Below are 27715 nucleotides of genomic sequence, written 5' to 3'. Positions count from 1 at the left end.
TCTCAGTAACTGAAGATTATGCTAATTGGAGCCTTTTGGCAGAAACAAAAGACTCGGGTGCCAGTACAACTGGAAAATTAATACAAAAAAAATGTATGGGGGTACAGAATTGTGGCAAGACATTTGGAATTATGTACAGACTACTAACGTTACTGTTTTTCAATTAGATGCTCATTGCAAGGGTGATAATCTAGAAACGCCTTTAACAACGCAGTGGCTGATGAACAAAGCAAAATTTCACCTCTCAAGGTGGAAACCTTGGAAGAACCGGAAAATTGCTCAGGTTTGGCGACATGGGCACACCAAAAAAAGTGGACATATGGGTGAGAACAAGCCACACTGCATTGGGCACGACAGCGTGGGTTAGCAATCACCACTTCCCTCATTAAAGATTATTGCACAGTGTCCAATCTGCCAACATTTGACTAAACGTCCGGTACCCCATCCAGTGCGAGGTCATTTGGCCAGCGGAAAGTTGCCTGGTCAAATCTGGCAGATTGATTACATTGGCCCTTTACCTTTGTTCTAAAGGATGCCAATATGTCTGATGTCGCTGTTGATACCTTTTCAGGTTCCTGGTGTACATCCCTGGTCGCAGGGCAACTGCACCAGAATACTGTTGTTTTAATTGAACCTCATCATTCGCTACTATGGAGTGCCACTGCAAGTTCAGTCAGACAATGGTACTCACTTTAAAAATATATTGCTCACCATTTTTGTACCGAGTATGACATTGAATGGATTTATCACTTCCTTTTAGTCCTCAGTCAGACCGGATTAGTAGAGCGGATGAATGGTTTCCTCAAAGCACAGTATATGCAAATGACACCTACTCAATTCCACTACTCGCGGAGTGTGCGGTTTTGGAGTCCACTGATTTGCACTTGGACAGAAGGTTTGGGTTAAGGGACCCTACTGGAGCTCAGCCTCCTATGCCAGCTGAGGTGGTGGCCAGAGGACAAGATGGCACAATGGGTATTGTTAAGCCTGGTGATTCACAGTTGCATAATGTTCCCATAGATCGTTGTTATTTGCGAGAATAACATGCTTGTTGTTTATCCTTTGTAGTACGTCGTCCTACTCCTTTTGGATGGTTACCCCTAGTGTATACCCGGAACACCAGTGACGGAAATCCTCAACCAAACAAATGTGGTCCGCTATTGGTGGAAGAATTCGGAGAACAAGACGCTGACTCAAGATACCTACACATTGTACTACCAGCTGCCTTATTATGAATGTTACTGTTTGACAATAGCTTCACTGTGGAAGGTGCCAGGGTCGTGTGTTGTTGGTAACTAATGTCACCCTCAATTTGGACTATCTCGAATAATACACACTGGACGGGGTGTGTACAGCGAGCTGGCTTCCGAGATCAACAATGGATTCATTGGAACAGGACACAAAAGCTATTATTTTTAAAGGGTTGTAATATGTGCAAGAAAGATTTAATAGTGATAAATCGACCGGGGAATGGGTGTTCGCAAATGCCACCCCAATTACTAACCGAAGTAACCCAGATGGACTTCTTGCATGTTTCTGGAAACAGGAACCGAGTATGTTATCTTCCCGCGTAATGCGTCTACACAAACTTGTAAAAATATGTCAATGAAACATCAGCGCATGATCTTAACATATAACATCACTTTCCCTAAGATGCCACATTGTACATGGTATCGGAGAGCTTGGTATGATACCATTTTAGGAATGTTGGTACTGGGTTGGGAGTGTTAAATACTGTAGACACTGACACTTTGTATAACAATTACATTGTTTTAGGGAAGGGACTTATACGAAGAATTGAATATTTTAGCGAATTGGATGCCTGCTATTCCATCACTGGGACAATTGGTGTTACCAGCAATGGAAGGACATAATCGTTTATTTCAGCAGGACTTTATGTTTCAAAATGATTCATGGACGAATGTCACACAGGCTTTGAATTACACCTGGTGTACCTTGCAGGTACTGTATGCTATTCAACAGAGAGATAATTTCAGATGGCTTTGCAGATGGGGATGCATACCCATTTGCAAACCCTGTTTGGTAAAATATTGCGTGGAGAGGTTTGGTTGGTACCTCAGAATAGCCTTACAATCTGCAATATGCACTACTGTACTGGAGAACTGCATGTTTATGCAATTCAGAATACACAGATTGTATGTAAATATTATATTGTACCTATTATTGTTCAACAGACTGCACAATTACAATTTGGAGTCCACATGTAAAGGAACAGTATATCACTAGGTATAATAATACTTACGATCTATCATATTGTATTTTTAGTTTAAATAGATTAATTGTCCTTTACAAACACCTTTATATGAAACCATGCTTATCACCTCATTTTGGTGAATGTACCTTCATGGTGTACCCCAAGATTGTGAAATGTTTGTAGAGATATCCACTCAGATGGTATGCGTTACCACAGCTATAGCTCGACCGTACAACATAATCCATTTTTAGGGAATATGGTGGTTAGCCAATGTTTAGTAATATATCAGTATTTTGGTGGAAGGGTGCTAAATATTTCTTTTTCCCGGATATACAGATAAGCACCTCCACAATCTATACGTATAGTTTCTTCCGTGCTCCTCTGTTTATTACTTAGTATTGCTTGGTGGTATGGAATTGTATTCTTACATGTAAAATTTGGCACCCTCCAGCAGGAGCAGTCCATAATACCATGTATACTTCCGTGTCAGCATAGGGTATCAAGAGGTGGAATGTGGTTGGAGTATAATACTTATGATATGATACTTATGCTGACCCAGAATATTTGTTTTCTGACATGCAGAATGTTTGTTTTGACCTGTTGCTACCAGAATATTTGTTTGACAGGCTGCTACCACAACGCTCCGTTGCGGGTGGGAAACTCACTACAGGACTGTGCTGAGAAACAAGTCCAAAGGCTGTGTTTTCATCAGAGGGTGCCTGGGAGAGAGGAATGCAGATTGGCCACTCATTGTTCTGTTCTAGGCACACTTGTTTGTGAGCTGTTATAAAAAGAGAGAAAGCCCTGGCTGAAACAGAAGCTCTGTACCTGGTTCGAGGGACGCCTCGCTAGTGCTGGAATTTTCCCACAGATCTCTGGGCGGGTCATCGGTGCTTCCCCGATTGATGTTGTAGCTCAGATGAAGGTTACAATCCTGTGGTGATGTATGTATACTGCATAAGAGTGTTATGTAATATGTGTGTGCCTATTGTTGTGTGAATAAACAATCTTTAAAGCAATATCCGAACACTTGATTTGCTACAGTTGAGTTTGTAATGGTCCATCCAAGGTGTTTCTGACCATGCAGTTTCTGTTATTGTTAGGTTCTGGTCGTGGATAATTTATATGAGATGAGGTCGAGTATGTGCCCTTTCGCATGGGTTGGTTGCATATGTGGCCAGTTAAGATCACATAATGAAGGAAGTCCTTGCATTCTCGTGCATTGGTGGAGTTTGTGTCTTTAAGGTGAAGACTGATGTCCCCTAGTACTAGTTACATTAGAATTGGGTATGCAGGTGTTTGAAATGAAGTCCATGAAGTTTGTCTGGCTTACATTCCAATTGTATTGTAGTCTGTAAAAAAGGACACAATTTAGGTGGTCGTGTAGGGTTTTGTGTTGGATTCTGATTGAAGCTATTTCGAGTTGGGTTGTTATCAATTCACCTGTGGTTTCGATGATGAAATGGGATCGGTTTATAAGCGCTATGCCTCCACCTCTCTTTTCTGGTCCAGTGAGTGATTTTATAATCTGGAGGGCATAGGTTTTAAGATGATTGGGTCCTCTTGATTATGGAACTAGGTTTCAGTGATGAAGAGTAGGATCAAGTTTTGCTGACATGAACCAATCTGTTATTGTTGTTGTTTGTTTACTACGGATCTGGCATTAACATAGCCTACTTGGATAGTTTGGTGTGGGTCTTCTTTGTTCGGTGTTATGTGGATTTTTGTCAGTTGTCGGTTCTTAATTGTGAGGGTTTTTTGTGATCTTTTTTTCCCTTTTGTTGGGGGTGTCCATTTATTTGTGTTTTTCCTTTGTTTTGGTTTGTTAGCGGTGTTGTGGTGTGGTATATCCGTTTAGTCCTTTGGTAGTTGTGCAGTACGGTATAGTGTTAATTTCTGCGAATGGGGTGGTGAGTGTTAAGTGGATTAGCGATAAGAAGTAGATTACTGGGAGTGTTTTGCAGGTGTTCATTGTGCTTTCAGTTTGTTTGGAGTAGAGCATTAAAGAGTTTGATGTTATCTGAGTCTTGTTCAATTGTTCTTTCAATGTGGTTGTATATTGCCACTTTGTATCATAGATGAATCGTTTTTTGTTATTTTAAGGTAAGATCAGTAGGGGCTAAAGGTTTTAGATCCGGTGAACTTGAATTTTAAGGGAGTCTTTGATGTGCAATGCTGCCAGTTGCTAGGTTCGTCCTCAGCTTTGCTGGCTTATTGTTCTAGTTGAGAGGTATCAATAGTGGTGATCTTTGGTGTAGTGTGGTGAGCTTGGACTCCATTTGGTGGCTTCAGAGGACGGGTCCTGTGTCCTACTCCCAGGAGATACCATTACAGGTACTCAAACAAGGCTGGAGCCGTCTTGGTGTATCAGCAACTCGTGGCCGCGGGCTAACAGCCGGGGGATGGGGCCCCTCTCAAGACCGTCGTTGGACCGCGTGGCTCAAGATACCGGTTGGCCCCCTGTTTCTCTGATCTCCCGGATCGGGTTATCCAGGCAGCTGTCTGGGGTCACGGTCTGGTCGATCCTCCGACAATTTAATGGTCGCATGATTTGGTGCACTTGTACTGTGCTCTTCCCTGTAACTCCGATCTAGCGGTTGGCTTGTTGAAGCTCTGCATTTTTGTTTTGCGAGGCTAGACGGTTCAGGTGGTCTCCGGTAACAGCGATTCGTTGGGTGTCGGTCGTTGCTCCTGCTCCTCCCTTGTGGCCGGCCAAAGGTAAGGTGCCGGGCATCCTTACCGTCACAGCAACTGGGCACCGGTGGATGCTCCTGTTCCCTCATGGCAGGCCGATAGACTGTTCAGGTGGTCTACGGTACCAGTGATTCGGATGGGCGTTGGTGGGTGCTCCTGCTCCCTTGTGGCTGGCCGAAGGTAAGGTGCCAGGCTCGTACCGGCACAGCAACTGGGCACCGGTGGATGCTCCTGTTCCCTCGTGGCAGGCCAAGGATATGTTACAGTGGCTCGGACTGTGGCAGCGACTGGGTTTGGCGGTCGCGTTGAGTGGTCAGGGTTCTCGGGTCCTCGGGGCTGATAACTTCCCTGATCTTTAATCGGACCGGGGTAGCACCGCTGTTTGGGGGGGGGGGGGGAGGCTGTTTGGGGGGGGGGGGGGAAGACTGTTGTCGACATTGCCACAGTGGCAGATAAAAAGTCATGTTTTAAAAGATATCCAAGCATGATCAAAAAATGTCACTACCAGATACCAAGAATCCCACTCAAAAACAAAATACACAGCGCAGGCTCAGTATCTCAGGAAACTACACATCTTCTTTCCTCCTCGAAACTAACTACCTGTTCCTCTGATCCTATTCCCACCCATCTACTTAACACTATCTCTCCTAGTGTCATCCCGTTTATCTGTCATATCCTCAATTTTTCACTGTCCACTGCGACTGTTCCTGATGCCTTCAAACATGCCATAGTCACACAGCTCCTTAAAAAACCTTCATTGGACCCTACCTGTCCTTCCAACTATCACCCCATCTCCCTCCTACCTTTCCTATCCAAGATACTTGAACGTGCTGTTCACCGCCATTGCCTTGACTTTCTTTCATCTCAAGCTATTCTTGATCCACTTCAATCTGGCTTTCGCCTCCTTCATTCAACTGAAACAGAGCTTGCTAAAGTCTCCAATGATCTGTTCCTGGCCAGATCCAAAGGTCTCTATTCTATCCTCATCTTTCTCGATCTATCTGCTGCTTCTGACACTGTTGATCACAGCCTACTCCTTGATACGTTGTCCTCACTTGGATTTCAGAGCTCTGTTCTTTCCTGGTTTTATTCTTATCTCTCCCAGCGTACCTTTAGTGTATACTCTAGTGGATCTACTTCTATCCCACTGTCAGTTGGTGTACCTCAGGGATCTGTCCTGGGACCTCTTCTTTCTCCATCCTATACTTCTTCCCTTGGTACTCTGATCTCATCCCATGGTTTTCAGTATCATCTTTATGCTGATGGACTCCCAGATTCACCGCTCCACACCAGAAATCTCAGCCGAAATCCAGGCCAAAGTATCAGCCGCCTGTCTGACATTGCTGCCTGATGTCTCAGCGCCATCTTAAACTAAACATGACCAAGACTGAGCTTCTCATCTTTCCCCTACTAAACCCACCTCTCCTCCTCCCCCATTCTCTATTTCTGTGGATAACACTCTCATCCTTCCTGACTCATCAGCTCGTAACCTTGTGGTTATCTTCTCTGCACATATTCAACAGACTACTAAAACCTGTCGTTTCTTTCTCTATAATATCACCAAAATTCGCCCTTTCCTTTCTGAGCACACTACCAGAACCCTCATCCACACTCTTATCACCTCTCGCTTAGACTATTGCAACTTGCTTTCCACAGGTCTCCCACTTAGCCATCTCTCTCCTCTTCAATCTGTCCAAAATTCTGCTGCACGACTAATATTCCGCCAGTGTCGTTATGCTCATATTAGCCCTCTCCTCAAGTCACTTCACTGGCTTCCTATCCATTTCCGCATTACAGTTCAAAACTCCTCTTATTGACCTATAAGTGCATTCACTCTGCAGCTCCTCAGTACCTCTCCACTCTCATCTCTCCCTACATTCCTCCCCAGGAACTCCGTCACTGGGTAAATCTCTCTTATCTGCACTCTTCTCCTCCACTGCTAACTCCAGACTCCGTTCCTTTTATCTTGCTGCACCTTATGCCTGGAATAGACTTCCTGAGTCAGTATGTCAAGCTCCATCTCTGGCAGTCTTCAAATCTAAGCTAAAAGCCCACTTTTTGATGGCTGCTTTAACTCCTAACCCTTGTTCACTTGTTCAGAACCCTTATTTATCATCCTCATTTTAATATTCCCTTATATCTTGTTTGTCCTGTTTGTCTGCCCTAATTAGATTGTAAGCTACTACTACTACTACTACTATTAAACATTTCTATAGCGCTACTAGACTTACGCAGCGCTGTACAAATTAACATGAAAAGACAGTCCCTGCTCAACAGAACTTACAATCTAAATTGGACAGACAAACAGACAGCTAGGGGTGGGGAAATTGCAGAGATAGGGGTGATAAGTGAGGGTGTTGAGTAAGAGAGTCATGGTTAGGAGTCGAAAGCAGTAGCAAAGAGGTGGGCTTTAAGCCTAGACTTGAAGACAGCCAGAGACTGAGCCTGACATACTGGCTCAGGGAGTCTATTCCAGGCATAGGGAGCAGCGAGATAGAAGGAACGGAGCCGGGAGTTAGCAGTGGGGGAGAAGGGGGACGACAGGAGACATTTACCCAGCAAACAGAGGCAGGGACTGTCTCTTCATATTCAAGTGTACAGTGCTGCGTACGTCTAGTAATGCTAAAGAAATGATAAGTAGTAGTAGTAGTGGTATTATCTTCCTTATTGCCAACACTAGAGCTCTGACAATGTCCATTAACTCGCCAATTCAGTATCACCAGCGCTGAATAAGGGCAGGAAAGGCCTGGCATGTAAAAGAAAAAAAAAGACCCCCCCCCCACACACACACACACACATTCATCAACAACACAGCATGTGCATCAGTTGATGGTGCTGACTTCCACCACACCTCTATTACAAGCAATAAACACGCAAACACATTTGCACCTATCTGAACTCATCACAACCAGAGAGGTAGCTTATCTCAATCTAGACACAGCAGAATAAAAAAAGCACTGAATCTAAAAGAAGCCCAGTTCATCTCCTCCTGCTCTACCAACTCACAGGGGATGATTGTCAGACAGCTCTTCCTCCCAACCACATCCAGTCACACAAGAGCTATGGAAACAATTTTTGCTAGAGACATATGACTCAGATAAATCAAGGCTGTGTCACTACCTAGACAGGCTTCCCCTGACATTTCTATGACTCCTCATTTGTCTCCAACTCATAGAAACCAATGCTCATCCTTGTCAACATCTTCCTCTATAGAAACAGAAGCCCTTTGAAATTTCCGATCATCTCACAGCAGATGGAAAGCACACAGTCCAAGGCACAGACCATGCTCTCATTCCTCACAAAGATCTCCAGAACTTCCCTTACATCCCTCACAACCAGAGCCAATACAAATATCTCAATTAAAAGACAAAATTATTGAACATTTTTACAGAAAATCATAGGAGAACTTACTATCATCTGACGATAAACCTGACCCAAGAACATAGTAACATAGTAAATGATGGCAGATAAAGACCTGTATAGTCCATCCAATCTGCCTAACAAGATAAACTCATTTTACATGGTATATGATACTTTATATGTATACCCGAGTTTGATTTGTCCTTCCCATTCTCAGGGCACAGACCGTAGATGTCTGCCCAGCACTCTTCTTGTACTAAAAGTTCTGAAGGTCCTTAAAATGTACACTCAAGCCTATCTGTATTTATTCAGTCACGATCAGGGTATGGATAGGCTTGAGTGTAAACAAAACGCTTTGGCATCAGGACAGGAAGGCAGAAGCTGTGTTCATATCGGGCTCCTACAATTCAGGTTAGATAATACACTAACTGCCTATTTACTGCTCAAAGTTTACATACTTCTGCTCAGTCTATGATGGAGTACCAGACCTGAGATCTGAGTTTTCTTCCTTCACTTAGTTAATTTAATTTGTTTTGTTTGGATAAAAGCAACTTTTTGCCTCCCTGCATTTTTCAAGCAAGCATCCTTTCTCTTTGTTTGTGATATGAGCTGCATCTACAACTAAAAAAGCCTCGAGGGATCTGCATCAATTGGACCAAAGGACATCAGGATCAGAAATGGCAAATTGAAACCATCAATACAATTTGTGAGTTGAAGTTTCATATCTTTAACTTATATTATCTCTAAATTTCTGATACCTTGCTTAATCTTCTTCCACATTAAAACTTCCAAACAATTTCACAGGAGTGAAATACAGACATCTGATGTGTGTCTCTGTGCATATCCAGAAGATAGCCAAGACCTGTCGCTTCTTCCTCTATAACATTAGCAAAATTCGCCCCTTCCTCTCTGAGCACACCACCCGAACTCTCATCCACTCTCTCATTACCTCTCGCCTTGACTACTGCAACCTACTCCTCACCGGCCTCCCACTTAGCCATCTATCCCTCCTTCAGTCCATTCAGAACTCTGCTGCACATCTTATCTTCCGCCTTGACCGATATACTCATATCACCCCTCTCCTCAAGTCACTTCACTGGCTTCCGATCAGATACCGCATATAGTTCAAGCTTCTCCTACTAACCTACAAATGCACTCGATCTGCAGCCCCTCCTTACCTCTCTACCCTCTTCTCCCCTTACAACCCTACCCGTAACCTCCGCTCTCAAGACAAATCCCTCCTTTCAGTACCCTTCTCCACCACCGCCAACTCCAGACTCTGCCTCACCCCATGCTTGGAACAAACTCCCTGAGCCCACATGCCAGGCCCCCTCCCTGCCCATCTTCAAATCATTGCTCAAAGCCCACCTCTTCAATGTCGCCTTCGGCACCTAACCACTACACCTCTACTCAGGAAATCTAGACTACTGCAACTTGACATTTCGTCCTTTAGATTGTAAGCTCCTTCTTTGTTAATTTGTACAGCGCTGCGTAACCCTAGTAGCGCTCTAAAAATGTTAAGTAGTAGTAGTAGTGTCTCTAGTGAATAGAAGTGCCTATTAAATATTAGATACTGGACTTTAAAAACTATTTTACCTTGTTTCAAGATTTGAAAGCACAAAATATAGGTAGAATTAGCTGACTGCATATCTCATTTTAAACAAAAAGTCTTTATTGAAGTAAACAACAGAGCTCCTCTTTCTAGGAAGCTGATACTTCAAAGGGACTCAGACCTTCAGATCAAGCACTGTCTGCCTAATTAACACTCCACTGTTAATTGTTGCCAAAGACAAACTGGCTCTTTGTTATACTGAATAGCTAGAAAGCTCTGTAATATTACTTTAAACAAGAAAGGTCTAGTAAACCAAAAATCTTCAGACATCCTAGTAATATGGGGAAGAAGAAACAATAGACTCCCCCATCCACCTAGAAGACACAAACTCAAGAGGCAAAACTATTATCTAGCTATACGAACCCACGAGGGAAGGTTCGATGCTGGATCTAGTGCTCACTAATGGAGGTAGTGTTTCCGATATCCGGGTGGGTGCCCACCTATGTAAAAGTGATCATCACACCGTATGGTTTGATATAAGGGCGAAGGCGGAGTGCGGACGCACAAAACTCAAAGTAGTGGATTTCAGATGTACTGATTTTGATAAAATGGGGGAATACCTGAAGAAGGAGCTGTTGGCATGGGAAGGCATAGGAGACGTGGAAAAAGAGTGGTCAAAGCTAAAGGCTGCTATAAATATGGCGACTGATCTTTTTGTGAGGAAAGTAAACAAAAACAAGAAAAGCAGGAAGCCTATATGGTTCTCCAAATAAGTAGCTGAAAAAATAAGAGCAAAAGAGGCTTTGTTCAAGAAATACAAAAGAACGCAACGAGAGGATCACGGAAAAGATTATCGGATTAAACTCAAAGATGCGAAGAGGGAAATATGGCTAGCGAAAGCATGAGCGGAAGAAAAATGGCTAAAAATGTAAAGAGAGGTGACAAGACTTTTTCCAGATATATTGGATAAAGGAGAAGAGATAGGAATGGAATTGCGAGACTGAAGGATAATGAGAATGGCTATGTGGCGAGTGATGAAGATAAAGCGAACGTGCTAAACAATTATTTCTCTTCGGTGTTCACAGAGGAAAATCCTGGAAAAGGACCACGGTTGGCTGCCGAGGGAACTGGGAATGGAGTGGATACTGCGCCGTTTACAGAAGAAAGAGTTTATAAACAGCTGGAGAATCTGAAGGTGGTCAAAGCTATGGGGCCGGATGGGATACATCCCAGGATACTGAAGGAGCTCAGAGAGGTCCTGGTGGGACCTCTTAAAGATTTATTTAACAGATCTTTAGAGACGGGAGAGGTTCCACAAGATTGGAGACGAGCGGATGTAGTCCCTCTTCACAAAAATGGAGACAGGAAGAAGTGGGAAACTACAGATCAGTAAGTCTCACGTCAGTGTAGGAAAATAATGGAGTCGCTGCTGAAAGAAAGGATAGTTAACTTTCTAGAAGCCGACAAGTTACAGGACCAAGCCAACATGGCTTTACCAAAGGAAAATCCTGCCAACGATCTTATTGACTTCTTTGGACTGGGTGACCAAAGAACTGGATGAGGGACTGGTGCTAGATGTAATTTACTTAGACTTCAGCAAAGCCTTTGATACGGTCCCTCACAGAAGACTCAGGAATAAGCTGAAAGGGTTGAACTTAGACTGAAAGTGGTGAACTGGATAAGAAACTGATTGACTGACAGGTGGCAGAGGATGGTGGTAAATGGAATCCGCTCGAGGAGAAGGAAGGTGAGCAATGGATTTCCTCAGGGGTCAGTGCTGGGGCCTATTCTGTTTAATATATTTGTGGGAGATATTGCTGAAGGGTTGGAAGGAAAAGTGTGCCTTTTTGCGGATGACACAAAAATAGCCAATAGAGGTGGATACCCTGACGGGAGTAGAAACGATGAGAAGGGGATCTCCAAATCCTTAGAAGAATGGTCGAGGGGTCTGGCAGTTAAAATGTAATTAGTGTAATACAAGTAATCTGGGGATTTATAAACAAAAGGTTCCTTGGAATATATTTCAATAAACAACAAAACAGAAACCTATTTCATAAGACGGTGAGATATGTGGCTATATAGCTATTCAGTGTAATATAGTGAACAGTGCTCAGACCAAGGTGCTTGAATTGAGCTATAGAGCAGCTGATAATCATAACCCCATCCTCCGCATCACAGCACTGCATTCCCTCCCTCACTACCTAAATATTCTAATATTATTAGTCCAGTTTCTTAAATGGTGGTACTTAGCTTGAGAGTGCTGGATGCCGTCCAAATACAGTGCACTGCTACCATAGACATCAACTCAATTTGATGCAATTTTTTCTTCTTTTCAGTTTTTGCTAGTGAAAGTGTGATTAGTGATGATTCCCTTTTCACACTCTCATAGCGGATGTTTCCCTTTTCATGCTCAGCTATGAGAGCATCAAGGACATCAACTTCATAGAAAATGGAGAAAATCTGATGTAGATGAAGACAGGCTCAACTGTAAGAATCGCATGACAATGTACCTACCGCCAGGCCATAACAACATCCAAAAAACAATATTTTGGTAGAACAAGATGGTGTTTGAAGGGAGCACAGTGAAGTTGCTCCGGTCTTACTTTAACTTTTTGGTATTACAATATTGTTCTGCTTTCCTTATGCCCAAAAGAAGGGGTAGGCAGCACGTTTGCCCGGCTGCGCCTCCTTCATCGGTGGTCGGACCTATGGATCGCTTTGCTGTTCTAGGAATGGTAGCGGGACTTGAATCTTTGCTGCAGGAGGGAGGAGAGGTGGGAGGTGAGCCGCTCCCCAAGTTTGAAGCCGAAACATCTTGGAGTCCTGAGAATCAGATACTGCTGCTCATGCCGGCAGTCGAACAGAGACCTGTGCACAAAATCCTATGTTCCAAAGAGGGGTTAGTGCTTCCTGGTGAGAGGTCAGGCTCTGGTGACGGACCGCCATGTGTTACCACACAGTTGGGTGTGGCACAGCATGGATCTGGTGTTTCTGGTGACATCATCTCAGTAAAGAAGATACAACTTTCTGGTAATTCTATGACTGAATTCACTTCATTAAGTAAGTCATTTCTTCCAGTTAAGCGAACAATTATTACATTGGATACCATTGGGGAAGCCCTTTTGGGTTTGGAAAAATCTTTTTCACAAAAACTACTGTCAGTATTTCATCAAATTCAAATTTCTTCAGAAACATTTCTTGTATTGGAAAATAACATTTCAATAATGGATAAAATGATTGAAACTAATGTTAAAGATATTCAATCTTTTCAACAAATTCAAGCTAATATAATTAAAGAAAATTTGTTGTTGCAGAATAAGATTGAAAACTTGGAAAATAAACAGAGGTCTAAAACATAGCGGTTAATACATTTTCCTAGACAGCCTTCAATCACTCTTCTTATAACCTTTGAAAAGTATTTGTCTAAAATATTGAAGATCCCGGAGCAAGCTTACCCTCCGGTTTCAAAAATTTATTACTTATTGCCTTATATCAAGAAAGGGTATGATACATACCTGTAGCAGTTGTTCTCCGAGGACAGCAGGCTGATTGTTCTCACGACTGGGTGACATCCGCGGCAGCCCCCACCAACCGGAAGAAGCTTCGCGGGACGGTCGGCACGCAGGACACGCCCACCGCGCATGCGCGGCCGTCTTCCCGCCCGTGCGCGACCGCTCCCGCCAGTTGAATGACAAGCAATAAAGTATGAAACACAACTCCAAAGGGGAGGAGGGAGGGTAGGTGAGAACAATCAGCCTGCTGTCCTCGGAGAACAACTGCTACAGGTATGTATCATACCCTTTCTCCGAGGACAAGCAGGCTGCTTGTTCTCACGACTGGGGTATCCCTAGCTCTCAGGCTCACTCAAAACAAGAACCCAGGTCAATGGAACCTCGCAACGGCGAGGAAACAACAGAAATTGACCTACGAAGAACAACTAACTGAGAGTGCAGCCTGACCAGAATAAATTCGGGTCCTGGAGGGTGGAGTTGGATTTACACCCCAAACAGATTCTGCAGCACCGACTGCCCGAACCGACTGTCGCGTCGGGTATCCTGCTGGAGGCAGTAATGAGATGTGAATGTGTGGACAGATGACCACGTCGCAGCCTTGCAGATCTCTTCAATAGTGGCTGACTTCAAGTGGGCCACCGACGCTGCCATGGCTCTGACACTATGAGCCGTGACATGACCCTCAAGAGTCAGCCCAGCCTGGGCGTAAGTGAAGGAAATGCAATCTGCTAGCCAATTAGAGATGGTGCGTTTCCCGACAGCGACCCCTAGCCTGTTAGGGTCGAAGGAAATAAACAATTGGGCGGACTGTCTGTTGGGCTGTGTCCGCTCCAAGTAGAAGGCCAATGCTCTCTTGCAGTCCAATGTGTGCAACTGACGTTCAGCAGGGCGGGTATGCGGCCTGGGGAAGAATGTTGGCAAGACAATTGACTGGTTAAGATGGAACTCCGACACCACCTTCGGCAGGAACTTTGGGTGGGTGCGGAGCACTACTCTGTTGTGATGAAATTTGGTATATGGAGCATGAGCTACCAGGGCTTGAAGCTCACTGACCCTACGAGCTGAAGTAACTGCCACCAAGAAAATGACCTTCCAGGTCAAGTACTTCAGATGGCAGGTATTCAGTGGCTCAAAAGGAGGTTTCATCAGCTGGGTGAGGACGACGTTGAGATCCCATGACACAGTAGGAGGCTTGATAGGGGGCTTTGACAAAAGCAAACCTCTCATGAATCGAACGACTAAAGGCTCTCCAGAGATGGCTTTACCTTCCACACGATAATGGTAAGCACTAATCGCACTAAGGTGATTCCTTACTGAGTTGGTCTTGAGGCCAGACTCCGATAAGTGCAGAAGGTATTCAAGCAGGTTCTGTGCAGGGCAAGAACGAGGTTCTAGGGCCTTGCTCTCACACCAGACGACAAACCTCCTCCACTTGAAAAAGTAACTCTTTTTAGTGGAATCCTTCCTAGAGGCAAGCAAGACCCGGGAGACACCCTCAGACAGACCCAACGCAGCGAAGTCTACGCCCTCAACATCCAGGCCGTGAGAGCCAGGGATTGAAGGTTGGGATGCAGCAACGCTCCGTCGTTCTGCGAAATGAGAGTCGGAAAACACTCCAATCTCCACGGTTCTTCGGAGGACAACTCCAGAAGAAGAGGGAACCAGATCTGACGGGGCCAAAAGGGCGCTATCAGAATCATGGTGCCGCGGTCTTGCTTGAGCTTCAGTAAGGTCTTCCCCACCAAAGGTATGGGAGGATAAGCATACAGGAGGCCGGTCCCCCAATGAAGGAGAAAGGCATCTGACGCTAGCCTGCCGTGTGTCTGAAGCCTGGAACAGAACAGAGGCAGCTTGTGGTTGGTCTGAGAGGCGAAAAGATCCACCGAGGGGGTGCCCCACTCTCGGAAGATCTTGCGTACCACTCTGGAATGAGCGACCACTCGTGCGGTTGCATGACTCTGCTCAGTCCTGTCGGCCAGACTGTGTTACGCCTGCCAGGTACGTGGCTTGGAGAAGCATGCTGTGCCGGCATGCCCAGCGCCACATCCCGACGGCTTCCTGACACAGGGGGCGAGATCACGGTGCCCCCCTGCTTGTTGACGTAATACATTGCAACCTGATTGTCTGTCCGAATTTGGATAATTTGGCAGGACAGCCGATCTCTGAAAGCCTTCAGTGCGTTCCAGATCGCTCGGAGCTCCAGGAGGTTGATCTGCAGATCCTTTTCCTGGAGGGACCACATACCCTGGGTGTGAAGCCCATCGACATGGGCTCCCCACCCCAGGCGAGATGCATCCGTTGTCAGCACTTTCGTGGGCTGCGGAATTTGGAATGGACGTCCCAGGGTCAAATTGGTCCGTATGGTCCACCAGAGCAGTGAAGTGCGGCAACTGGTGGAGAGGCGGATGACATCCTCTAGTGGAGAAGAGAACCAACTGAAAGTAACAGGATAGATCATAAGGAATGCCAAGCCAAATGCAAAGCGGAGATAAGGAGGGCAAAAAAGGACTTTGAGAAGAAATTAGCGTGGAAGCAAAAATACATAGTAAAAATTTTTTTACGATACATTAAAAAGCAGGAACACGGCCAAAGAGTCGGTTGGGCCGCTGGACGAAAATGGTGTTAAAGGGGCGATCAAGGAGGACAAAGCCGTAGCGGAGAAATTAAATGATTCTTTGCTTCGGTCTTCACCGAGGAGGATTTGGGGGGGGACACCGGTGCCGGAAAGAATATTTGAAGCGGGGGAGTCGGAGAACTAAACAAATTCTCTGTACCTTGGAGGATGTAATGGGTCAGTTCAGCAAGCTGAAGAGTAGTAAATCACGCGGACCTGATGGTATTCATCCCAGAGTATTAATAGAACTAAAAAATGAACTTGCGGAGCTACTGTTAGAAATATGCAATCTGTCCCTAAAATCAAGTGTAGTACCGGAAGACTGGAGGGTAGCCAATGTTACTACCGATTTTTAAGAAGGTTCCAGAGGAGATCCGGGAAAATATAGACCGGTGAGTCTGACGTCGGTGCCCGTGGCAAGATGGTGAGGCTATTATTAAGAATAAAATTGCAGAGCATATACAAAAACATGGACTGATGAGACAAAGTCAGCACGGATTTAGTGAAGGGAAGTCTTGCCTCACCAATCTAATGCATTTTTTTGAGGGGGTAAGCAAACATGTGGACAATGGGGAGCCGGTTGATATTGTATATCTGGATTTTCAGAAGGCGTTTGACAAAGTGCCGCACGAAAGACTCCTGAAGAAATTGCAGAGTCATGGAATCGGAGGTAGGGTATTATTATGGATTAAGAACTGGTTGAAAGATAGGAAGCAGAGAGTAGGATTGCGTGGCCAGTATTCTCAGTGGAGGAGGGTAGTTAGTGGGGTCCCGCAGGGGTCTGTGCTGGGTCCGTTGCTTTTTAATGTATTTATAAATGACCTAGAGATGGGAATAACTAGTGAGGGTAATTAAATTCGCCGATGACACAAAATTATTCAGGGTCGTCAAGTCGCAGGAGGAATGTGAACGATTACAGGAGGACCTTGCGAGACTGGGAGAATGGGCGTGCAAGTGGCAGATGAAGTTCAATGTTGACAAGTGCAACGTGATGCATGTGGGTAAGAGGAACCCGAATTATAGCTACGTCTTGCAAGGTTCCGCGTTAGGAGTTACGGATCAAGAAAGGGATCTGGGTGTCGTCGTCGATGATACGCTGAAACCTTCTGCTCAGTGTGCTGCTGCGGCTAGGAAAGCGAATAGAATGTTGGGTGTTATTAGGAAGGGTATGGAGTCCAGGTGTGCGGATGTTATAATGCCGTTGTATCGCTCCATGGTGCGACCGCACCTGGAGTATTGTGTTCAGTACTGGTCTCCGTATCTCAAAAAAGATATAGTAGAATTGGAAAAGGTACAGCGAAGGGCGACGAAAATGATAGTGGGGATGGGACGACTTTTCCTATGAAGAGAGGCTGAGAAGGCTAGGGCTTTTCAGCTTGGAGAAGAGACGGCTGAGGGGAGATATGATAGAAGTGTATAAAATAATGAGTGGAATGGACCGGTGGATGTGAAGCGACTGTTCCACGCTATCCAAAAATACTAGGACTAGAGGGCATGAGTTGAAGCTACAGTGTGGTAAATTTAAAACGAATTGGAGAAAATTTTTCTTCACCCAACGTGTAATTAGACTCTGGAATTCGTTGCCGGAGAACGTGGTACGGGTGGTTAGCTTGACGGAGTTTAAAAAGGGGTTAGATAGATCCTAAAGGACAAGTCCATAGACCGCTATTAAATGGCCTTGGAAAAATCCGCATTTTTAGGTATAACTTGTCTGGAATGTTTTTACGTTTGGGGAGCGTGCCAGGTGCCCTTGACCTGGATTGGCCACTGTCGGTGACAGGATGCTGGGCTAGATGGACCTTTGGTCTTTCCCAGTATGGCACTACTTATGTACTTATGTACTTAGTACTTATTCCCGGTGGCTTGGAACCACTGGGAAGCTAGGGTCCATTGAGCAGATCTCATGTGAAGACGAGCCATGGGAGTCACATGAACTGTGGAGGCCATATGACCCAGAAGTCTCAACATCTGCCGAGCCGTGATCTGCTGAGACGCTCTGGTCTGCGAAGCCAGGGCCAAGAGATTGGTGGCCCTCGCTTCGGGAAGGTAGGCCTGAGCCGTCTGGGAAGTCAGCAGCGCTCCTATGAATTCCAGAGACCTGAGTAGGCTGGAGATGGGACTTTGGGTATTTATCACAAACCCCAGCAGCTCCAGAAGTTGAATAGTGCACTGCATGGACCGGAGGGCTCCTGCCTCCGAGGTGTTCTTGACCAGCCAATCGTCGAGATATGGGAACACGTGCACTCCCAGCTTGCGCAGGTAGGCCGCTACCACCACGAGGCACTTTGTAAACACTCGTGGGGCAGAGGCGAGCCCAAAGGGCAGCACACAATACTGAAAGTGCCGTGCGCCCAGGCGGAATCTGAGATACTGTCTGTGAGCTGGCAGTAGCGGGATGTGAGTGTATGCGTCCTTTAAATCCAGGGAACATAGCCAATCGTTTTTCTGAATCATTGGCAGAAGGGTGCCCAGGAAAGCATCCTGAACTTTTCTTTGACCAGGAATTTGTTCAGGCCTCTCAGGTCTAGGATGGGACGCATCCCCCCTGTTTTCTTTTCCACAAGGAAGTACCTGGAATAGAATCCCTGCCCTTCCTGCCCGGGGGTACGGGCTCGACCGCATTGGCGCTGAGAAGGGCGGAGAGTTCCTCTGCAAGTACCTGCTTGTGATGGGAGCTGAAAGACTGAGCTCCCGGAGGACAATTTGGAGGCAGGGAGGCCAAATTCAGGGCGTATCCGCACCGCACTATTTGGAGAACCCACTGGTCGGAGGTTATGAGAGGCCACCTTTGGTGAAAGAATTTTAACCTCCCTCCGACCGGCAGGTCGTCCGGTACGGACACTTGTAGGGCGGCTATGTTCCCGTGGATCCAGTCAAAAGCCCGTCCCCGGCTTTTGCTGTGGAGGCGCAGGGGGCTGCTTAGGCGCACGCTGTTGACGGGAACGAGGCGCGCTGGGGCTGTCCCTGTGCCTGACGAGGCCTTCGGGCCGGCTGGTTGTACCTACGCTTCGCAAAAGAATAGGGTGCAGCCTGCCGGACCCGGGGAAAAACGCCCGCCCGTGGGGGCGGGTGCTGAAGGCGCCCGGTGGGAGAGCTTGTCGAGAGCGGTTTCCCGCTGATGCAGTTGGTCAACCATCTGCTCGACCTTCTCACCAAAAATGTTATCCCCCCGGCAAGGGACGTCAGCCAGTCTCTGCTGGGTGCGGTTGTCCAGGTCAGAGGCACGCAGCCATGAGAGCCTGCGCATCACTATACCTTGGGCCGCAGCACGAGATGCCACGTCACAGGTGTCAAAAATCCCCCTGGACAGGAACTTTCTGCACGCCTTCAGCCTGCCTGACCACCTCCTGATATGGCCTGGACTGCTCCGGCGGGAGCTTATCGACCAGGTCCGCCAGCTGTTGCACATTGGTCCGCATGTGGATGCTCATATAGAGCAGGTAGGATTGGATGCGGGTCACGAGCATGGAGGATTGGTAGGCCTTCCTCCCAAACGAGTCCAGAGTGCGAGACTCCCGCCCCGGGGGCGCCGAGGCAGTATCCCTCGAACTCCGTGCCCTCTGAGAGCAGAATCCACGACCGCTGAGTCATGGGGCAACTGGGGCCGCATGAGCTCTGGGTCAGAGTGGATCCTGTACTGGGACTCTGCTTTCTTGGGAATGGTGGGGTTAGTTAATGGTCGCACCCAGTTCCGAAGCAGCGTCTCCTTCAGGACATTGTGCAGCGGGTACCGTGGAGGACTCTCTAGGTGGTGATGGATAGTCGAGGACCTCGAGCATCTCGGCCCTCGGCTCTTCCACAGAGACCACGGGGAAGGGAATGCTGATGGACATATCCCGCACAAAGGAGGCAAAGGAGAGGACTCTCAGGAGGGGAGAGTTTCCTCTCCGGTGACGGCGTGGGGTCCGAGGGAAGGCCCGTAGACTCCTCTGAGGAGAATATCTCGGGTCCTCCTCTTCCCCCCACGAGTCCTCATCCTCGGTATCGGACATTAGCTCATGTAGCTGAGTCCGGTACCGGGCCCGGCTCGACGTCGAGGCACCGAGGTCTCGGTGTCGTCGAGCGGTGGACTCCCGCGCCGGCGGGGACGGAGCTCCCCTCCATCGACGTCGACGGGGACTCCACCTGCGTGGCGGTCGAGACCGGCACCGCAAGCGGGCGGCGGGTGTCGACAGCCCCGGCGCCGGGCTAGAGCTCGCCGGCGCCACAGTCATCGGCGTCGGGGGCGCAAGCACCCCCGACGCCGGCACAGCCTGGCGCATCAGCCTTCCAGGATCCCCGGAAGGATGGCTCTGAGGCACTCGTCCAGGCCCGCTGCCGGGAAAGGCGGTGGGGCCGGTAAGGGTGTCGGTGCCAGAAGCTGCTGGGGGCCAGGAGACGGCACCGAGGTGCCGGAACCCCGACGCGTCGGTACCTCCACCACCGACGGAGATCTCTCCTCTCTGCGGATGACGCTTCGGCGTCGACTCCTCTTCAGGGTGCACGAGGGCTCCCGGTGACGGCGCTTTTTGTCCTTTTTCCGGTGGCACGTCACCGGCGCCGGAGGGCATGGAGGAGGAGGAGGGTCGATCCCCCTCGGTCTCGAGGTACCGGGTCCGACATGGGTTCGGTCCCGTGGCTCACGAGCTGAGGGAGTGACCGGGGCCTGATCGCCCACGCGGCCTTCAACCCCACTCTCACCGGCGGACCGGCGGGCCGACGTGACCTGTTCTCCTGGGGTCGCTGCCATCGGTGCCGATGTCTCGGGCATCGATACCGGTACCGAAGAACCGGCCTTCGATACCGATGCCGTCGAGGTCGACGTCGAGGGGCCGGCGCAAGTTCCAAAAAGACGGTCCCGTAGAACTTGCCTCGCAACTGAGTCCGTTTCCGGAGACCGAGACACAAAGCACACGACTTGAGATTGTGCTCCGGGCCCGAGGCACTGGAGGCACAAGCGTGGGTGTCGGTCTGCGAGATCGGCCTGGCCCGCAGCGACCACACTTTTTAAATCCACTCGGGACCTTCGAGGACATCGACGGAAAAATCGCGTCGGCGAAGTCAAGTCGGCAATGGTGGCTAAAATCACACCACGAAAAAACAAACCGACCGAGCGGCCACTAGGCCGCAACGTGGCGTCCCCGCTAGAAGCGAGGGAAAAGGGGAGCGGTGCTCCACACGCGCGAAATCCCTTTTTTTTTTTTTTTTTTTTTTTAAAACAATACAAAAGAAAAGAAAAGAGGAAACCGAAACGGGAATCCAAAAGCGACGGTCGAAAAATCCGGCGGCCTGAACAGAGAGAGAGGCAATTGCACAACTCTCTCCAGTCGCGCGAAAAAAAGTAACTGGCGGGAGCGGTCGCGCCCGGGCGGGAAGACGGCCGCGCATGCGCGGTGGGCGTGTCCTGCGTGCCAACCGTCCCGCGAAGCTTCTTCCGGTTGGTGGGGGCTGCCGCGGACGTCACCCAGTCGTGAGAACAAGCAGCCTGCTTGTCCTCGGAGAAGACAACTGATCAATCTGTGGTTGAAGGAGCTGAAGTATCTTTTGAAAGTTTAAACCTTACACAGACACTTGAAGATGATAATTTGGGTTTAAAACCTGTAACATTACTTGTGACTTTTGTATTACAACATGATAGAGAAGAGTCTTTTTTGAACTGTAAGATTAGAATATTTCCAGATGTATCTAGAGCAACCCAAAAGAGGCGCCAACTTTTCCTTAAACTTCACCCATGAGTTTTGCAAATGGGTGGATTGGTTTGGCTGAACTTTCCCTGTAAATGTGTATTAAAATTGCATTCCGTGAAATATGTCTTTTATGATTCAACACATTTAAGTTCATTTTTGAAATCCAAGACATTTGTAACTCCACTTTTGCAGCCAAGAGTAATTTCATCTACTCCGTAATTTTTATAATCCTGTGTTACTTCCTTCTTTTCTTAATTTGATTAGTGACCTGTTTTTCCCTAGGTATTGTGCCTTGTTCTCTGGTCAAATTGCAGACTAAAGATTGGGTAATATAAATATTTGTTTTATTTACATTTTGTAATTATAACCTTGTTTCAATATTATTCATCTCTTCTGTATCAAGATTTATTCTTGGAATTATTTTTGAAAATTACTTTAAAAATTTTTTTAAACCAAAACAAACAATATTTTTCTCAACACATAGAACAAGCTGCAAATTCAACCAAGCAGCTATTTACAATATTAAACAGCCTACTGCAAACCCCACAACAGAACCAGTCTTCCCAGTCACAACTAACCAGCAATGATTTTGCCAATTACTTTGCCAACAAAATTAAAGGTCTTCATCAGGACCTACAGCCAATCTCACCAAAGTTCCTACCAGCTAATGAAGAGAACACTCACTCTTCCCCACTAAGCACAGCCATCTGGGATTCATTCAACTAGGTCACAGAGGAAGCTCTTGAAAATATCCTGAAAGGTCTACAGCCTATAACTTGCCCTCTTGATCCATGACTAGCAAAGATCGTAAAATGAGCGAGCACAGGCCTCATTGAAGGAGTCACTAAAATTGTTAACTCCTCTCTTATGGAAGGGCAGCTGCCAACAACAGTAAAAAGAGCTGTGGTGCGCCCCCCTACTGAAAAAGAGCTCACTGGACCAGGACAAGTTCGAAAATTACCTACCAGTCTCTAACATTCCTTCCCTGGCAAAACTTAAAAAAAGTACAGTCTGCAATCAACTCAACGACTGGCTAATTGAAAGTAATTGGCTAAACCCATGTCAATCTGGCTTCAGACCTGGGTAAGGAACAGAGACAGTTCTTGTGTCCCTTCTTGATGATCTGCACAGAAACTGTAACAGGGGATCTGTGTTGTTCGATTTTTTGGCAGCCTTCGACACACTGGATCATAATATCATGCTAACAAGACTGGAAGAAATAGGTATCAGTGGTACATTATTTACTTGGTTCAAATCCAAATAGACAACAATCAGTTATGTTCAACAACAGCATATCACTACCTTGGGCACTATAAGTGGGGTGCCACAGGGATCCATACTGTCTCCCATTTTATTTAATATTTACTTCAAGCTTCTGGCTGAGCTGCTTTGGGCAACTGCCTGCCTGCCTAACCAGAATTCAGAAATGGGCAAACTACAACAAACTTTGCCTGAACCCAAATAAAACAGAGATTCTTTGGGTGCCAAACACAAGTGGATAAATACCCAACTTCAAAATACCTTTTGGGAAGTATGAACTCCCCCTAAAATCACAGGTCAGGAATTTCGGGATACTGCTATATTCATCACTCACTCTGATCTCACAAATTCAAACAGCCTTCAAAAATTGTCTATCACCAATAGAAGCTACGAAATCTCTCTCCATATATTGAAAAGACGAGCCTGACCACAGTGGTCCATGCCATGATAACATAACTAGACTACTTAATGCCCAGTACACTGGCCAAACCAAAAAAGAGTTTGTATCAGCTCCAACTAATTTGGAATGCTGCAGCACGACTGATAGAAGGCTTCAAGTGGCGTGACCAAATCACGCCCTTCATGCAAAAGCTACACTGGCTACCACTACCTTACAGGGCTAAATTAAAAACTCTCTGTTTTTTTTTCAAGGCTCTCAGACAAAATGGGCCGGAGTCCTTAAAGAATAAGTTAACCCTTTACACACCGTTAAGATCTCTAAGGTCCTCTCAAGGATCATCGCTATCTGTACCCTCATCAAAAGAAATTGTGGCACCCTTTTACTAAGCTGCGGTAGGCTCTCTGTAAATGCAGTGTGCGCCCAAATGAGACTACCACCAGGCCAGTGCGCCCTCCTGGCAGTAATTTCAGATTTGGCATGCGCCCATAATGCACGGATGAATTATTTATTTATTTCCTCCTATGTACGCTGGTTGCGGCAGTAATCGGCACTTAGCGTGAGCCGACCTGTCACCGTGCGTGTAGCAAGTGAGCCTTTACCACTAGATCAATGGGAGGCATTAAGGGCTCAGGCTGATTTTAGGTGCGCACTGGTTTCATTTTTACCACAGGCACTTTTCCTATCCCATTAAAGAAAAAACCCATTTTTTGTAGATGCAGTAAAAACTGGCCCAGCACACACCCAATACACGAGCCTACCCTACCACAGGCCACTTTTAACCGCAGCTTAGTAAAAGGACCCTTGTATGATGTGATACCCGCCAGCAAATCTTCTCAGGAGTAGCCCCCACATTCTGGAATTTACTCCCAGAGGGGCTACGTACAACTCGAGACTACCTGTACTTCAGGAAGCACGTGAAAGCCTGGCTCTTCTCCCAAAGGTCACTTGATGGTAGGGTGACTGACTATACACCCATTCTGCACCTGGACTAGCTTGCTACACATACTGTAACTTATATCAGTTCCTTATCTCTTGCTTAACTATACAAAGAACTTACCTTGATTGTAGCTAATCATCAAATTATCCCAACTGACTCTGTACCACGCATCTTGTTCCCATCATATATCTGCTCTTGGTTCCTCAGCTATATGGTAAGCCATATTGTAGAAAATCTTTAGTATCATATCTATGTTAGTTGAATGTTCTAATGCATGCTTATTAGGCGTATCAGTATTATGGTAAAATTATATATCATACCTGATAATTTTCTTTCCATTAATCATAGCTGATCAATCCATAGACTGGTGGGTTGTGTCCATCTACCAGCAGGTGGAGATAGAGAGCAATCCTTTTGCCTCCCTATATGTGGTCATGTGCTGCCGGAAACTCCTCAGTATGTCGATATCAAAGCTCCATCCGCAGGACTCAGCACTTAGAGAATTTCACCCACAAAGGGCCACTCTGCCCAGCTCACCACCGCCGAAACGGGGGAAGGGAATAACCCAGCTCATCCCCACACAAGTGGGGAGGGAAATCCATCCAGCTCATCCCCGCGGAGTGGGGGAGGGACACCACACCCGCCGATATCAGATATCTGGGCGGGGCTATGGATTGATCACTATGATTAATGGAAAGAAAATTATCAGGTATGATACATAATTTTACCTTCCATATCATCATGCTGATCAATCCATAGACTGGTGGGATGTACCGAAGCAGTACTCACCCAGGGGGGGGCATAGAAATCCCTGACCGCAACACTGAAACTCCAACCCGGGCCTCCGCCCGAGCAGCCACAGTCAAGCGGTAATGCCTGGAGAAGGTATGAGCCGATGCCCAAGTTGCCGCCTTGCAAATCTCTTCCAAGGAGACGGACTCGGCCTCCGCCATCGAGGCCGCCTGAGCTCTAGTGGAGTGAGCCTTCAGCCGGATAGGCGGCACCTTCCCCGCAGCCACATAAGCCGCTGCAATGGCTTCCTTGACTCATCTTGCCACTGTAGGCTTAGCAGCCTGCAGACCCTTACGAGGACCTGTAAACAGGACAAACAGATGATCCGACTTCCGGAAATCATTAGTTACTTCCAAGTATCTGATGATGACTCGTCTCACATCTAGATATTTGAGAGCAGAGTACTCCTCTGGGTAGTCCTCCCTACGAAAGGATGGGAGACAGAGCTGCTGATTCACATGGAAGCGAGAAACAAACTTGGGCAGGAAGGAAGGCACTGTGCGAATAGACACTCCTGCCTCAGTGAACTGCAGAAAGGGATCTCGACATGATAGCGCCTGGAGCTCGGAAACTCTTCTGGCTGAAGTGATAGCCACCAAAAAGACTGCTTTCAACGTCAGGTCTTTCAGAGATGCCCTCGACAAGGGTTCAAAAGGTGGCTTCTGCAAGGCTCTTAGCACCAGATTGAGATTCCACGCAGGTACCACTGAGTGCAGAGGAGGGCGCAGGTGATTAACTCCCTTGAGAAAGCGCACCACATCTGGCTGCGAAGCCAGGGAAGCACCCTTCAGGCGGCCCCTGAAACAAGCCAGAGCCGCTACCTGGACTTTAAGGGAACTGAGCGACAGGCCTTTCTCCAGACCTTCTTGCAGGAACGCCAACACTGAAGAAATTGGAGCAGTGAAGGGAGGAAAGTGAGCCTGCCTCACACCACGATGCAAAGGTATGCCAAACCCTGGCGTAAGCAGTAGAAGTAGAGCGTTTCCTCGCTCTCAGCATAGTGGCGATGACCTTGTCTGAGAAGCCTTTCTTCCTCAGACGCTGCCGCTCAATAGCCAGGCCGTAAGACCAAAGTGGGAGGGATCCTCCATCACCACAGGACCCTGATGCAACAGGCCCTGCTCCGCTGGCAGTCGCAGAGGTCCGTCCACTGAGAGCCTGATCAAGTCCGCATACCAGGGACATCTGGGCCAGTCTGGACCCACCAGGATTACCCGGCCCGGATGCTTTGCCACCCGGTCTAGCACCCTGCCCAACATGGGCCAGGGCTGGAACACATATAGAAGCTCCTGTGTCGGCCACTGTTGGAGAAGAGCATCTACTCCCAGAGATCGAGGGTCCCGTCCTCTGCTGAAAAAGCGCGGCACTTGGCAATTGGCCGATGATGCCATCAGATCTAGGCTCGGCTGGCCCCAGCGCTTCGTGATGTCCAAGAACGCCTGAGCCGATAGCTGCCACTCTCCGGGATCCAAGGTATGGCGACTGAGAAAGTCCACCTGGACATTCATGACTCCAGCAATGTGGGCCGCCGACAACTGTTCCAGGTTCGCTTCCGCCCACTGGCATAGATTCATGGCCTCCTTGGCTAGAGGGGCGCTCTTGGTACCTCCCTGGCGATTGACATAGGCCACAGCCGTGGCATTGTCCGACAGGACCCGTACTGGCTTCAACGCCAGTACCGGGAGAAACTCCAAAAGCGCCAACCGAATGGCTCTGAGTTCCAGGAGGTTGATAGACCACTTTGCCTCTGCAGGAGACCAGAGCCCCTGCGCTGTCCTTCCCAAGCAATGGGCTCCCCAGCCCGTCAAAGAGGCGTCCGTCGTGACGACAACCCACTCCGGGGTCAAAAGAGGCATCCCTGCGGACAACTTGTCTGTCCTCAGCCACCAGCTCAGCGCCTTGCGCACCGCTAGGTCCAAGGGAAGGCGCACAGCGTAATCCTCCGACACTGGAGTCCAGCGCTGCAGCAGAGAGAGTTGTAGTGGTCTCATATGAGCCCTGGCCCAGGGCACTACTTCCATCGTGGCCGTCAAAGAGCCCAACAGCTGCACATAGTCCCAAGTCCAAAGAGGAGAGGCTATTAGGAACTGGTCCACCTGAGCCTGAAACTTGACAATTCGATTGTCCGGCAGGAACACTCTGCCCACTTGGGTGTCGAAACGAACTCCCAGATATTCCAGGGACTGAGTCGGGCGCAGCTGGCTTTTCTCCCACTTGATGATCCACCCCAGGGAGCTCAGAAGAGCAATCACCCGGTCTACAGCTCTGCCGCACTCTGCATAAGAGGGGGCTCGGATCAACCAGTCGTCCAGATAAGGATGGACTTGTACTCCTTCCTTTCGAAGGAAGGCCGCGATGACCACCATTACTTTGGAGAAGGTCCGCGGAGCAGTAGCCAACCCGAACGGGAGGGCTCTGAACTGGAAGTGTCGGCCCAGGACTGCAAAACGCAGAAAGCGTTGATGAGGAGGCCAGATGGGAATATGCAAGTACGCTTCCTTGATGTCCAAGGATGCCAGGAACTCCCCTGCCTTCACTGCCGCTATAACAGAGCGGAGAGTCTCCATTCGGAAGTGCCGAACTTTCAAGGCCCGATTGACCCCTTTGAGGTCGAGGATAGGCCGTACAGAACCTCCTTTCTTTGGTACCACAAAGTAAATGGAGTAACGTCCCTTGCCAAGCTGATCTTCTGGCACCGGAACGACCGCACCCA

General features: G+C 47.7%; 1 protein-coding gene across 1 annotated transcript in view; it reads right to left on the bottom strand.

The window, feature by feature from the left end:
• ARHGAP33 (Rho GTPase activating protein 33) overlaps positions 1-27715 on the bottom strand; it is a 513356-nt gene that overhangs the window by 247797 nt on the left and 237844 nt on the right. Inside the window, exon 8 of the mRNA XM_030213378.1 lies at positions 519-661. Coding sequence (XP_030069238.1) covers positions 519-661 — 143 coding nt within the window. The remainder of the gene's footprint in view (positions 1-518; positions 662-27715) is intronic.

The sequence above is a fragment of the Microcaecilia unicolor genome, chromosome 8 (genome assembly GCF_901765095.1).
Source record: "Microcaecilia unicolor chromosome 8, aMicUni1.1, whole genome shotgun sequence".
NCBI classification, from domain to species: Eukaryota; Metazoa; Chordata; class Amphibia; order Gymnophiona; family Siphonopidae; genus Microcaecilia; species Microcaecilia unicolor.
Note: the sequence above shows the minus strand (reverse complement) of the source record. Positions and strands in the feature narration are given on the sequence as shown.